The 15,188-nt window shown below is 39.1% G+C and overlaps 1 protein-coding gene across 3 annotated transcripts in view; it reads left to right on the plus strand.

The window, feature by feature from the left end:
- LOC106086448 (uncharacterized) overlaps positions 1–13,225 on the plus strand; it is a 187,455-nt gene extending 174,230 nt beyond the window's left edge. For all 3 annotated transcript variants that reach the window (XM_013251130.2, XM_013251131.2, XM_013251132.2), the window contains exon 5: positions 11,393–13,225. In XM_013251130.2, coding sequence (XP_013106584.2) covers positions 11,393–12,906 — 1,514 coding nt within the window. In that variant the 3' untranslated portion in view covers positions 12,907–13,225. The remainder of the gene's footprint in view (positions 1–11,392) is intronic.
- The last annotated feature ends 1,963 nt before the right edge of the window (positions 13,226–15,188 follow it).

Below are 15,188 nucleotides of genomic sequence, written 5' to 3' on the forward strand. Positions count from 1 at the left end.
CCGAGGATGGAGTATAACTCTCATATATGGGCAGAAGCTCCAAAGTCATCCTTGCGGCTACTAGGCCAACAGAGGGCGATGGTTTAACAGAGGGCGATGGTGTTGATTGGTATCCAACTCCATTGCTCCTGTTGAACATCGTAGGAATGTAGGCAGCGTTGTACTGTTCTTTCGTTACTTTCATGGCGTGTGTTCCAGGGATATGCGTCTTCTTATTACTGACGTTAGGATGTTCGCCTGGAATACAAGACTTGCTAGGAACTCACAACCGTTTGTAAGTGATTGGCCAGTTGACTGAACCATGCATTACCGAGAAATTAATTTTTTGCACGAACCATTCGTATGTGGGGTTAATTGGGGAATGAAAGTTTTTCGCTGAGATGCGATTCCACTGATGCCAAATTTGGGTATCATATTCGTATTCTACTCTCAAATACATCTCATTTGACTCCCACATTGTCGTGATCGGACTACTGATTAGGGCATCGGGAGTCTAAAACATTTTTCGATATCATATTCGTATTCAACTCAATAATACCTTTCAGTATAGTGACAAGCCGATTGATCTACGTTTCCGTTTGCCTGGAGTTTTTGGGGTATGGGGGCCTGTTTAATGTTACAGGGACCCATTATTTCTTCCAACCTTCACAATCTGCAAAATATTGTAGTTCAAGAAAATCCGCTCCAATAAACAGACAAACTTTGACTTCTCTATATAAGAAGAAAGCCCAGACAATCATCTACTATGTGAAATGCTCCTTTTAGCCATTGCACATCCTGCAACTCAGATTGAAGTTTTGCATTCTATGGTAGAATATGAATCTTGTTTAAATTTCATTTACAATTCGTAAGTAATTTCGCATCGTACAACTTTTGTGCAAGTATAAAAAAAAACTTTTTCCATAGCCCACGACATCATTGTTCCTGGTGTCTGGCCCTTGTTCTTATGGATCCTGAATGGGTTCTGCTGCCTAACACCCACTGTCTTGCTTTTGTTGGCAGATGATGTTCTACAAGTTGAGTTGATTTAAAGAATAACAACACGAAAATGTTACTACTTTGCTAACGACTTTTTTCCCCCATTGAGCATAGTTTAACGCTCTGACGATGGCAGTGCGACAACAGCGTAAAAATTTATGTTTTACATGAAAATTACAATAACACAAAGGGCAAAGTTGGCTAAAGCAAAAACAGCCAGCCCTATGGAGAATTTCTACAGGTAACCCAAGGCCCCATAATGGTTGTAATCATTACTGCCAATGATGATGCCACAATGGCAATAGCATTGACATTAACACAACGCAGTGTCACACAATGCCTGCCGTTGATGAGTCAAAGTCAGTAGCAGTTAGTCCTTAAGGACCTTAGTGAAGAGACAGTTACATTGGCAACATAATGCGTTCTGTGTTACATAAAATAAAAATTGTGTTTTGTTCTTAGGCAAAGGAGGCTGGTCATTAAGGCCTTAAAGTAGAACCTTGATTGCAATTGCAAAAAATTATTAAAAGTAATAATTAAAGTTTATAATATTTTAAATAAAACTAAAAAAAAAAGTTTAAAAGTTAAAGGAAAAAATTTTGAGAATAAATGTTGCCAATTCTTTTTATACTCTCCACCATAGGGTTGGGGTATACTAATTTCGTTAATCTGTTTGTAACTCCTAGAAATATTCGTCTTAGACCCCATAAAGTAAAGAATGTATATTCTTGATGGTCATGGCCGTCCTTCTGTCCGTCCATCTATCTGTCTGTCGAAAGCACGCAAACTTTCGAAGGAGTAAAGCTAGCCGCTTGAAATTTCGCGCAAATAACTTTAGTGTAGGTTGGGATTGTAAATGGGCCATATCGGTCCATGTTTTGATATAGCTGTCATATAAACCGCAATTCTTATCCGATATGGCTGAAATTTTGCATGAGGTGTTTTGTTATGACTTTCAAAATGGTTAGTATGGTTGAAAGCGGTTTATAACCTGAAATAGCTGTCATATAAACCGATCTGGGATCTTGACTTCTTGAGCTTCTAGAGGGCGCATTACCTACCCGATTAAGCTGAAATTTTGGACGAAGTGTTTTGTTACAACTTCCATCAACTGTGCTAAATATGGTCCATAACCTGATATAGCTGCCTATAAATCGATCTTGGATCAGGACTCCTTTGAGCCACTAGAGGGCGCAATTATCATTCGATTTGGCTGAAGTTTTGCACGAAGGTTTTTTATAGCTGCCATATAAACCGATCTGGGATCTTGACTTCTTTTGTACAACGGCTTTCAACATACTTGTCCAATATAGTCTTAATCGATCTATAGCCTGAAACACCTCCCATATAAACCGATCTCCCGAATATGCTTCTTGAGCCCCTACAAGGCGCAATTCTTATCGGAATGGACTGAAATTTTACCTGATGACTTCTACTGCGATCTTCAACATTCAATTTCCTTATGGACCGAATGGGACTATAACTTGATATATCTCCAATAGCATTACAATTCTTTTCCATTATTCTTTGTTTGCCTAAAAAGAGATACCGCGCAAAGAACTCGACAAATCCGATCCATGGTGAAGGGTATATAAGATTCGGCCCGGTCGAACCCACAATTAAGGAAAATTCAGTTAGAAGGCAGTTTTGGCAAATAGTGATCGCCTAGTTAGAAGGATGAAAGTGGGTTAGATTCGATTAGGTTGAAAAAGATGAAAATAAAGAGCAAGAAAACTTAAGTCCCCAGATTATAGATAGTGAAGGCGAGAAGGTAGAAAGTGCGCCATATTCACATACAATGTATTTATGTCCCATTTTTATATATAAAATAGTTGCGAGACTGACTGATTGCTGACTGAATCATGAAATTTGGTACACAGTTGATCAGCGCGAACGGAAATGGCCAAAATTATGTTCCTGAACTCAAATTAAAAAGCGTCTCGACAAAATAAGGCATGGTTAAAAATTTTTTTGGAAAATCGTACCGGAATGGGGAGAAATAGTACGTTTAGTACCGCAATTGGTACCATTTGGTATATTCTTTGTTAATTTAGCTAGAGCTCTGAATTTTGTAACATAGGTTCACTTTGGCAACCGTAATTGGGTGACTATTAGACTTTGTACATTAAGGTACTCAAAAAAGTACCAAAGAGGTACAAGATGGGTGAACTTTATACAGGGCGTTTGGATAGAGGTAGAATTTTGAAATTTGACTTAAAAGACATCTGGTATAAAAGAAAAAATGTAAAAAGAACAAGTAAAAGCGTGCTAAGTTCGGCCGGGCCGAATCTTATATACCCTCCACCATGGATCACATTTGTCGAGTTCTTTTCCCGGCATCTCTTCTTAGGATATAAGAAAAGATTTGCTCTGCTATTCGAGCGATATCAAGATAGGGTCCGGTTTGGACCACAATTAAATTATATGTTGGAGACCTGTGTAAAATGTCAGCCAATTCGAATAAGAATTGCGCTCTTTGTGAGCTCAAAAAGTAAAATAGAGAGATCGATTTATATGGGAGCTGTATGGGGCAATGGACCGATTCAGACCATAATAAACTCGTATGTTAATGGTCATGAAAGAATCCGTCGTACAAAATTTCAGGCAAATCGGATAATAATTGCGATCTCTAGAGGCTCAAGAAGTCAAGATCCCATATCGGTTTATATGGCAGCTATATCAGGTTATGAACCGACTTGTACTTTATTTGACATAATTGTTGAAAGTAACAATAATAAACGTCTTGGGCTATGGACCGATTCAGACCATAAAAAACTCGTATGTTAATGGTCATGAAAGAATCCGTCGTACAAAATTTCAGCCAAATCGGATAGGAATTGCGCCCTCTAGAAGCTCAAGAAGTCAAGTCCCCAGATCTGTTTATATGACAGCTATATCAGGTTATGAACCGATTTGAACCATATTTGGTACAGTTGTTGGATATCATAAGAAAATACTATGTGCCAAAATTCATTCAAATTGGACAAGAATTGCGCCCTCTAGAGGCTCAAGAAGTCAAGACCCAAGATCGGTTTATATGACAACTATAGAAGGTTATGGACCGATTTGAACCATACTTGGCACAGTTGTTGGATATCGTAACAAAACACGTCGTGCAAAATTTCATTCCAATCGGATAAGAATTGCGCACTCTAGAGGCTCAAGAAGTCAAGACCCCAGATCGGTTTATATGGCAGCTATAGCAGGTTATGGGCCGATTTGAACCATACTTGGCACAGCTGTTGGATATAATAACGAAACACGCCGTGCAAAATTTCATTCCAATCGGATAAGAATTGCGCACTCTAGAGGCTCAAGAAGTCAAGACCCAAGATCGGTTTATATGGCAGCTATATCAGGTTATGAACCAATTTGGATTATATTTGGCACAGTTGTTGGATATCATAACAAAACACGTCGTGCAAAATTTCATCCCAATCGGATTAGAAATGCGCACTCTAGAGGCTCAAGAAGTCAAGACCCAAGATCGGTTTATATGGCAGCTATATCAAAACATGGACCGATATGGCCCATTTACAATACCAACCGACCTACACTAATAAGAAGTATTTGTGCAAAATTTCAAGCGGCTAGCTTTACTCCTTCGGAAGTTAGCGTGCTTTCGACAGACAGACGGACGGACGGACGGACGGACGGACGGACGGACGGACGGACGGACAGACGGACGGACATGGCTAGATCGACATAAAATTTTACGACGATCAAGAATATATATACTTTATGGGGTCTCAGACGAATATTTCGAGTAGTTACAAACAGAATGACGAAATTAGTATACCCCCCATCTTATGGTGGAGGGTATAAAAATAGTACTGGTAACGGGAGGAAACGTACTTTTAGTACTGCAATTAGTACCATTTAGTACTTTCTTTACAGATAGAGCTAGAGGTCTGAAATTTGGCATGTAGGTACAAATGGGAAATATATGATGGGTGTCTAAATGATCTTTTCGAAATTCGAACATTTTGGGACCAAAATTGGTCCCATTTAGTACTTTCTTTACAGATGAAGCGAGAAGTCTGAAATTTGTCTTGCAAGTACATCTAGGGAAATGGTACACAGTTGATCAGCGCGAACGGAAATGGCCAAAATTATGTTCCTGCGCTCAAATTAAAAAGCGTCTCGAGAAAATAAGGCATGGTTAAAATTTTTTTGGAAAATCGTACCGGAATGGGGAGAAATAGGACGTTTAGTACCGCAATTGGTACCATTTGGTACTTTCTTTGTTAATTTAGCTAAAGCTCTGAATTTTGTAACATAAGTACACTTTGGCAACCGTAATTGGGTGACTATTAGACTTTGTACATTAAGGTACTAAAAAAAGTACCAACGAAGTACAAAATGGGTGAACTTTATACAGGGCGTTTGGATAGAGGTAGAATTTTTAAATTTGAATTAAAAGACATCTGGTATAAAAGGAAAACTGTGAAAAGAAAAATAGTACTGGTAACGGGAGGAAACGTACTTTTAGTACTGCATTTAGTACCATTTAGTACTTTCTTTACAGATAGAGCTAGAGGTCTGAAATTTGGCATGCAGGTACAAATGGGAAATATATGATGGGTGTCTAAATGATCTATTCGAACATTTTGGGACCAAAATTGGTCCCATTTAGTACTTTCTTTACAGATGAAGCGAGAGGTCTGAAATTTGTCATGCAGGTACATCTAGGGAAAATATGATGGGTGATTATGGTATTTTGACAATTCGAACATTTTGGTACCAATATAGGTACCATTTTGTACTTTCTGCGCATATAGAACTAGAGGATTGAAACTTGGGATATAGGTGAAACTAAGAAATACAAACTAGATAATTCTTTCACAATTCTAACATTTTGGTAACAAAATTGGAACTATTTGGTACTTTCTTTGTATATGGAGACAGAGATCCGAAATTTGGGATGTAGGTACCACTAAGAAACAAATGATGGATGTCTAAATGATCTAATAAAAATTCGTACATTTTGGTATCAAAATTGGAAACTATTTTCTTCTCTCTGTACAGATGGATATTGAGGTCTGAAATTTGGCAAGTAGGTACAACTAAGAAATATCTAATGATATATTTAAAATTCGTACATTTTAGTACAAAAGGATCTTAAGGCCTAAAATTTTGCATGTGGGTATAACTAAATAATAAATATTGAGTGGCTAAATTATACATTCACCATTCGCAAATGTTGGTACCAAAATTGGTACCATTTGGTACTTTCTTCATAGATGAAGCTAGAGGTCCGAAATTTAGCATGAAGATACAACTAAGGAACATGTGATAGGTGACTAGATGTTCAATTAAGAATTCGTACATTTTGGCACCATTTCGTACTTTCCGTTCGTAGAGGTTCGAAATTTGGCTTGAGGGTGCAACTAAAAAATATGTGATAGATGACCAAAAGATCTATTCGTACATTTTACTACCAAAATTGATTCAATTTTGTACTTTCTATTCAGTTGGATCTTGAGGTCTGAAATTTGGGAACACCTTTCGTACATATTCACCTTTCGTACATTTTGGTAACAAAATTGGTACCATTTCTTACTTTCTTCATAGATGAAGCTAGAGGTCTGAAATTTAGCATGTAGGTACAACTAAGAAATATATGATAGGTGACTAAATGATCTATTAAAAATTCACACATTTTGGTACCAAAACTGGTACCATGTGGTACTTTCTTTGCAGATGTAGCTAGAGGTCTGAAATTTGGCATGTAGGTACAAGAAGGAAATATCTAATGGATGACTGAATGATGCATTCAAAATTCATACATTTTGGTACCAAAAAGTGCAAAATAGGTACTAAAATATACGAAATGGAACTTTCTTTACAAATTGAGCTAAAGCGCTCAAAATTGCTATTTATTTATATCTTAACAATATATATTGGGCTATTTGGTACTTCGGCTCCATATGGTACTTTCTTTTCCGTAGGAGACTGTTTAATAAAATTTTATACGCAATTACTACAAAACTTCATAATCATATAAACTGAGTGCCTACGTAGGCTTTTGGAAGTCCTACACTAAAAACTGAGAATCAAAGACGGGGATAGCGAAGCGGACCACCGAGATGCAAGTACTATATAAAGGAGATTTTTTTTTGCAGATAGAGAAACGCTTACCCTCCATCCAATAAACAAAGATAAAATATTATGGCGATCGGTTACCGATAACCCATACCGCCATGATGTCCAAAGTTGCATGTAGTGCTTTCCAAGGAATCCAGTTCAGTATTTTAGGTCCTGACATAAAATTGGTTAACTTAGTATACATTTATATAGAATTTATTTCAAAACTACAAACTGTACCCTGCCCCACTACTGTGGCTGTGATAAAATGTGAAGTTAGACTGTGAAATTTCTGCTGATTCGACATAGCCGTGTCCGTCTGTCTGCATATTCTGTGAAGATAGTCCGTCTGTCGTATTTATATACTCCACCATGGGATGAGGGGTATATTAATTTCATCATTCCTTCGCTCCCCTTTAAACCGATCTCGGATCTTGCCTTCTTGAGGCGCTAGTGGGCGCAGTTATAATGCGATTTGGCTAAAATTATTCGTGAAGTGTTTTGTTTTAACATTCAACATCTATGCCGAGAATGGTCTAAATCGTTTCACAACCTAATAAGCTCCCATATAAACAGATCTCCAAGTAACGAATTTCGTGGCATATTCCATTAAGTGAGCAATGGATGTAGTGGTGCTTTCATCAAGTAGTTGGGTCAGTCTAGTGGAGTACCCCTTTACCATCTGTTGTTCGTACATCTATAACTCGCCTTCCATCTACCGCAACGTGATCAAATTGGTTCTTACTTCTTGATCTGGGGAAAACCATGTAGATTTGTGAAATTTTATACCCTCCACCATATGATGGGGGTATACCAATTTCGCCATTCCGTTTGTAACGCATTGAAATATTTATCTGGGGCCCAGCAAAGTCGATATATATTTGATCGTCTTGACATTCTGAGTCGATTTTGCAATGTCCCTCCGTCTGTCTGTCTGCTGAAAGCGAACTAACTTTCGAAGTAGTAAAGCTAGGCACATGAAATTTTACACAAATACTTCCTATTGTTGTAGGTCAGTTGGGATTGTAAATGGGCCCTGTCGGTTAATGTTTTAATATATAGCTCCCATATAAACCAATCTGTCGATTATACTTATTGAGAGAGCCCCTATAGGGCGCAGTTTTTGTCCGATTTTTTCATTTCGAGTATCATTGCCATTCAGTATTTAAGTGTGATGCAGTGGCACCTGACCCATCATTGAGACTCTCCTCTCGAAATTGACCGCATCTGCATTTGCAGGTACTCTGCATAAATACGAAGCTTTCCAACTCTAAACCCTAAATGTGGCAGATCGGTCTATCGAAATATGGTTCATCATCTCCGGTTCGAAAAACGAGAGAGGTGGTCCAACTAAATATTCTTAATTTCAGTAAAATGTTTTAATAAATGAGGCTTTTTAAGGTTTGAGACCCTAAATCGGCAGACACCTTTAATAAAATATGGTGCGATGTGGACCATATTTGGTTTCGAAGCCTACTGCAACCAATTTTTTTTTATTTTCGCGAAATCGGTTAATAAATGTGGCTGTTACAAGCTTAAGACCAAAAATCGTCAGACCAGTTTATATGAAAGCTACATGGCCCGATCTAGACCATATTTGGTCGGACATCGGAGAAAATAGTACAACTCGTTGCTTCAAAATTCTTCATAAGGCTTAATAAATTCGCCCTTTTTGGATTGAAGACCCTAAATCGGGAGATCGGTTTATATAAGCGCTGTATCTAAATATGTTTCAACATGGACCATATTTTTATCGGCTATGGGAAGCCCTAGTGCAACTCACCGTTCCAAGGAAATCGGACACGAAATGCGACTGTTATGGGCTCTAAGATCCTAAATCGGAAGATCCGCATAAATGGCAGACAAGGAGGTAGCCAGGCCAGATATTTCTTTACTTTATAATTTAATAAGTAAAAGCGTGCTAAGTTCGGACGGGCCGAATCTTGGGAACCCACCACCATGGATACTGCTAAAATTTTATACAAAATAAGTTTAGTTGAAGGGCATAATACTATGGTTTTTTGGACCGTATTTGGCACAGTTGTTGGAAGTCATAACAGAACGAATGTGCAACATTTTAACGAAATCGGACGAAAATTGCGGCTTGCAAGGGCTAAGGATGTCAAATCGGGAGATCGGTTTATATGGCAGCTATATCAGGTTAAAGACTGATTTGGACCGTATTTGGCACAGTTGTTAAAAGTTGTAATAGAACACCGCAGGGAAATTTCAGCCAAATCGGACAAAAATTGCGGCTTGTAAGGACTCGAGAAGTCAAATCGGAAGATCCGTTTATATGGGAGCTATATGAGGTTATTGGCCGATTTAGACCGTACTTGCCACAATTGTTGGAAGTAGTAAAAAAAAGGCTTCGTGCTAAATCTCAGCCAAATCTGATGAAAATCGCGGCTTGTAAGGGCTCAAGAAGTCAAATCGGGAGATCGGTTTATTTGGGAGCTATGCCATATTATAGACTGATTTAGACCGTACTTGGCACAGTTGTTGGAAATTATAACAGAACACTATGTGCAAAATTTCAGCCAAATCGGACAAAAATTGTGGCTTCCAGGGGCTCAAGAACTCAAATCGGGAGATCGCTAGGAGTTATATCAGGTTATACACCGATTTGGACTGCAACTGACGTAGTTGTTGGATGTCATAACATAACGCTATGCTCAAAATTTCAGCCAAATCGGACGAAAATTTGGAGCTATATCAGGTTATATACCGATTTGGAGCTACATCAGGTTATATACCAAATTGGACCGTACCCCGTTTAGAATATATATTCTTGATAGTCTCGACGTTCTGATTCGAAATAGCCATGTCCGTAGAGCTAGCCGAAATTTTGCACAGACACTTAAAATTGATGTAGGTCGTTGAGGATTGCAAATGGACCATATCGGTTCAGATTAAGATATAGCTCCCATGTATACTGATCTCCCGATTTGACTTATTGAGCATCTGGAAGCCACAATTTCATCCAAATAGGGAAAACATTTTTTATTTTGTTTTTGAAAAATTTCCTTCTAATCATAAAATAGTTTGGCTAGCCAGTGGAAATTATTGACTTCATATGTAAAGGGTGATTTTTTAGCAATTATCTTTTTGGTTTAAACAGCTCACGCACGTTTCGTGTATTGTTTCACTGTCAAACATCTTCTGTTTGGTCTATAATTTAACCATGAATCGTCTTACAAACGATCAACGCCTGCAAGTTATTGAATTTTATTATCAAAATGCGTGTCTGTTAAGAAAGTTCATCGCGCTACGTGTTTAGTGTGTTCGTGTCCAGCGACTAAGTAAATTTTTGGCTCAATGGGTATGTAAATAAGCAAAATTGTCGATTTTGCAGTGAGGATCAGCCAGAAAGAGCTACCAATGTATCAAGAAAAAGTCTCAGTTTGATAGGGTTTATGGGCCGGTTGCATCATTGGACCATACTTCTTCAAAGATGATGCTAATCATTACATAACTGTGAATGGGGAGCGCTATAGTGAGATAATATCCAACCTTTTTTGCCCGAAATGCAAGAGCTTGACTTGCATTAAATGTGGCTTCAACAAAAAGGACATCCTTCTAAAGCCAACTCTGAATGGCGTGCCAACATCGTAGTATAGAGGTAGAGAAATTTTAAATGGTTCAAACCCTCATAAATCCCAAAAATATTTCCATGAGATTTAAAAATCTCTGAAATTTTTTCTTCGGATGTTCTCACCAGGGTTCAAATCCAAGAGTTCGGCATAATCAGCGATGGTTATCTCCTCCTAAAGCTGGTGACATTTGTGGGGTTCTATGCCATGCATAGAAGCCAAGTATAAACTTCCCCCAAAGAGGTGTCGCACTGCGGCATGCCGTTAGGACTCGACTATAAAAAAAGAAGGTCCCTTATCAATGACCTTAAACTTGAATCGGACATCACTGATTGATATGTGAGAAGTTTGCCTCTGCCCCTTTAAGCAATGTTCATGGGCAGATTTGCATTTAGGGACAGTGGGAATAAGTTTATGATTAAAAAACACGCCTTTATTCAACTTTTTGGTTAATTTTCATGAATTTTAAATTTTCCGTTGCTTCGCTTACTATTACTACTCCTCCCTTTAAGAATTTTCACTAAATTTGCTTTCTTTGTTAAGCTTATTGTGGGAAAAAGTTTAATTTCTCTAATATTACAATTTGTATAGAATCCATCTTTTCCTTTTCTTCATCATACAACAACAACAACAAGAAAACAAAAAAAAAGCCATACAAAAAAAATTTCTCATTATTCTTTTCTACTTTCTTTATGTTCTTTTCATGGCATTTACATCTGGACGATGGCAAATAGTGCGCAGCAACAAAAGCTCACCCAAAGATAGACGGAAATGTTCAACGGAATTTCATAATCAGCCAAAGATGGCCATTGTGTCCAAGCAAAGGCACACCACCGCACCCCAACCCAATGGTGAAGACGACCAAGCTGAAGATGATGATGATAAGAGTGAAGATTTCAAGAAAATAGAACAGGATAACATTTTGTTGAGCTCTTTGCGTATGGGTCGACGACGACGTACCAAATCGAAAAAAGAGGAAACGGAAACTGTGAATCCCGAGGAGGGACAGCAAGAGAACAAACGGCCTCATCACTCCAACACAGTGGCCCATAAAGATGCGACGGTTGTTAATGTTCAAGTCAAGACCAACAATGGTGGCAGCAACAGGAAGTCATCACAAGATTACAGAGATGGTGTCACAATGAGAACGACAACGGCAACGTTGCTACAGGTACCAGTCCCAGCTAAAACTACTTTAATGACAATTGCATCTCAGGCTGGCAATGAATGGTTGCCTGGTCGTGCCAACTCGCTGTGCTATTGCAGGGAGTGTTTTAAGTCAGATAAAGTTGCCAACAACGTGCTGGCAACACCAACACCCACAACAACTTCAAATAAATTTTTATTCCAAGCCGAGCATCATCAACTGTCCGTAGAGAGAAGAGAAAATTATCAGTGCCCCACTGGGAAATTATGTTGCTTGCAACAGAACGTGATGCCCAGTGCTGCAAATGAGGTTGCAGCTACACTTGACCACCATCAGCACCACCACCAGCACCATCGCCAGCAACAAATGACTAATAACAAGTTGTCAACAAAACAAATAGAAGCGGCAGCAACGCCAACATTGCCCATCCACCATGCAGCCGCGTCTCCCTTTGGCTGCAAACAGCTACAAAATGAATGGCAGATACTGACCCATCTGACGCAGGATCATCAGATGGCTGTTAATCAGTATTATGGCGAGTTTGGTCAACGCATCGCCATCCGATGTGAAGAGGGCGAGGAAGCTTTGCCAAAACGAGTGTTTTGCCTAAATTTGCGATCCTCTGGATGCACTGCAGCCCACACAGAAAAATTCTTTGTGGCCTTTGTGCCCATGAGCCCAGCAGCAGTAGCCAGTGCAGCGACAAACAATAGCAACACCACTACCACCACCCTCAAGGTTGCCATTTTCATATGGCACATGAACCCCTTGCCACAAAACAATGACCACTGCATGGTATCCAATTCAGTGGCTCCCGCTGGCAATGGCCACGATGACGTTGGCCAAGTCGATGATGAGGTCAGCAATTTTGATGCGATTATAGAAAATCCCAAAACGGGCATAAAATGGTTTGGTCGCGCTCATTGTTTAACCACTCCATGGTCTCAGATCTATCAGCGGCAACATTTTCTTATGCATGAAGTGATGGAAGGTCAACATCATCCGAATGAGGATAAGGATGCAGATAACAGCAGCAGTGCACATGGTGATGGTGCTGCATTTGTGATAGTCATCAAATCGAAATCCAAAGATGAGAGATAGAACATCCAACCCACTAGGAGAGAGTGCTTGAGTGAGATGACGAAATGCCATGGTGTTCTCTGGAGACTAAAGAAAATGACAAAAAACTATCACACGGAAACTATAAATGTAGGTGTAAAGAAAAATCACTTGCGGCGAGATTGGACTTGAGTGACCACTTCAGCATAGCATGCAGCATAAGTCGAATGAGTTTAGGTAGAGAGAATAAAACGAAAAGGAGGAGAATTTTTAGTTATATATGTAAGGGAATTTAAAGTCTACTTTTTTTATTGTAATATTTATTGAACGAAAAATAAATAAAAAAAATTAAAATACGTAAGCCAACAAACACTTATTTATTGTATATACCCATGACCATAGGGTTAAGGAATAGGGGGGTACGCTAGTAGAGAAAATGGACCACACCTCTTTTAGTCGCATTATTTCTGCCGTTACCCTTCATCTCAAGGTTCTGGGAAGTCAGATGATCAAGCCGGCTCTTAGAGACCAGAACCCCCGGAGCCTTAACAGAACTTCGTGAGTTAATGATGGTGGGTGAATGGATGGAAGTCAATGTTGAGTTAGTTGTGTTAAGTGTCCCTGGGCATTTCGTTTAGACGTAGATAAGTCATCTGCAGATGTCACAATTCTTTCAGAAGATAGAAAGAGGCCGAAAAAGATTTGGGAAATCCTATAGAGACTAGAAGCTCGTGAAATTGGGGTGTGTAAAGATGACATCTATTGTCTATAATAGCGGTAAAAAACCAATAATAAGGTGTCAGTAGAAGTTAGACGCGTTTTCCAACTATGTGAACCTAAAAGGCGGAGGAGGCCACCGTAGCACAGGGGTTATCAAGTTTGTCTCTGATGCTGGTTTCGAATCCTGGCGAAGACATCAGAAAACAAGTAAAACGGCGTTATGTTCGGCCGGGCCGAACTTTGGATACCCACCACCTCGGGTATATAAAGGGTGATTTTTTTGAGGTTAGGATTTTCATGCATTAGTATTTGACAGATCACGTGGGATTTCAGACATGGTGTCAAAGAGAAAGATGCTCAGTATGCTTTGACATTTCATCATGAATAGACTTACTAACGAGCAACGCTTGCAAATCATTGAATTTTATTACCAAAATCAGTGTTCGGTTCGAAATGTGTTCATTCACCGTAACGTTGCGTCCAACAGCATCTTTGAAAAAATACGGTCCAATGATTCCACCAGCGTACAAACCACACCAAACAGTGCATTTTTCGGGATGCATGGGCAGTTCTTGAACGGCTTCTGGTTGCTCTTCACTCCAAATGCGGCAATTTTGCTTATTTACGTAGCCATTCAACCAGAAATGAGCCTCATCGCTGAACAAAATTTGTCAAAATTTGAACACATTTCGAACCGAACACTGATTTTGGTAATAAAATTCAATGATTTGCAAGCGTTGCTCGTTAGTAAGTCTATTCATGATGAAATGTCAAAGCATACTGAGCATCTTTCTCTTTGACACCATGTCTGAAATCCCACGTGATCTGTCAAATACTAATGCATGAAAATCCTAACCTCAAAAAAATCACCCTTTATGTGAATAACCTTTCGTCAAAATCCAGTGAAAAATGCATACCTTATGCCCCATAGCAGCTATATAGACGTATCATCCGATTTAGACCAAATGCATATAAGTACAAGTCATTGTTCAACCGAGAGATCGGTCTATACGGCAGGTATATCCAAATATGGTTCGATCTGAGCCAAATTGAAGACAAACATCGAAGGACCCAACACAACTCACTGTCCCAAATTTCTCCGACATCGGACAATAAATGCGCTTTTTATGGGCCCAAAACGTTAAATCGAGAGATCGGTCTATATGGCAGCTATATCCAAATCTGAACCGATCAGGGCCAAATTGAAGAAAGATGTCGAAGGGCCTAAGGCAACTCACTGACCCAAATTTCAGCAAAATCGGATAATAAATGTGCCTTTTATGGGCCTAAGACCCCAAATCGGAGGATCGGTCTATATGGCAGCTATATCCAAATTTGGACCGGTCTGGGTCAAATTGACGATGGATGTCGAAGGGTCTAACACAACTCACTGTCCCAAATTTCAGCAAAATCGGATAATAAATGTGGCTTTTATGGGCCTAAGACCCTAAATCGGAGGATCGGTCTATATGGCAGCTATATCCAAATTTGGACCGATCTGGGTTAAATTAACGAAGGATGTCAAAGGGTCTAACACAACTCACTGTCCCCAATTTCAGCTAAATCGGATTATAAATGTGGCTTTTATGGGCCTAAGATTCTAA

The sequence above is a fragment of the Stomoxys calcitrans genome, chromosome 2, assembly GCF_963082655.1.
Source record: "Stomoxys calcitrans chromosome 2, idStoCalc2.1, whole genome shotgun sequence".
Taxonomy (NCBI): Eukaryota; Metazoa; Arthropoda; class Insecta; order Diptera; family Muscidae; genus Stomoxys; species Stomoxys calcitrans.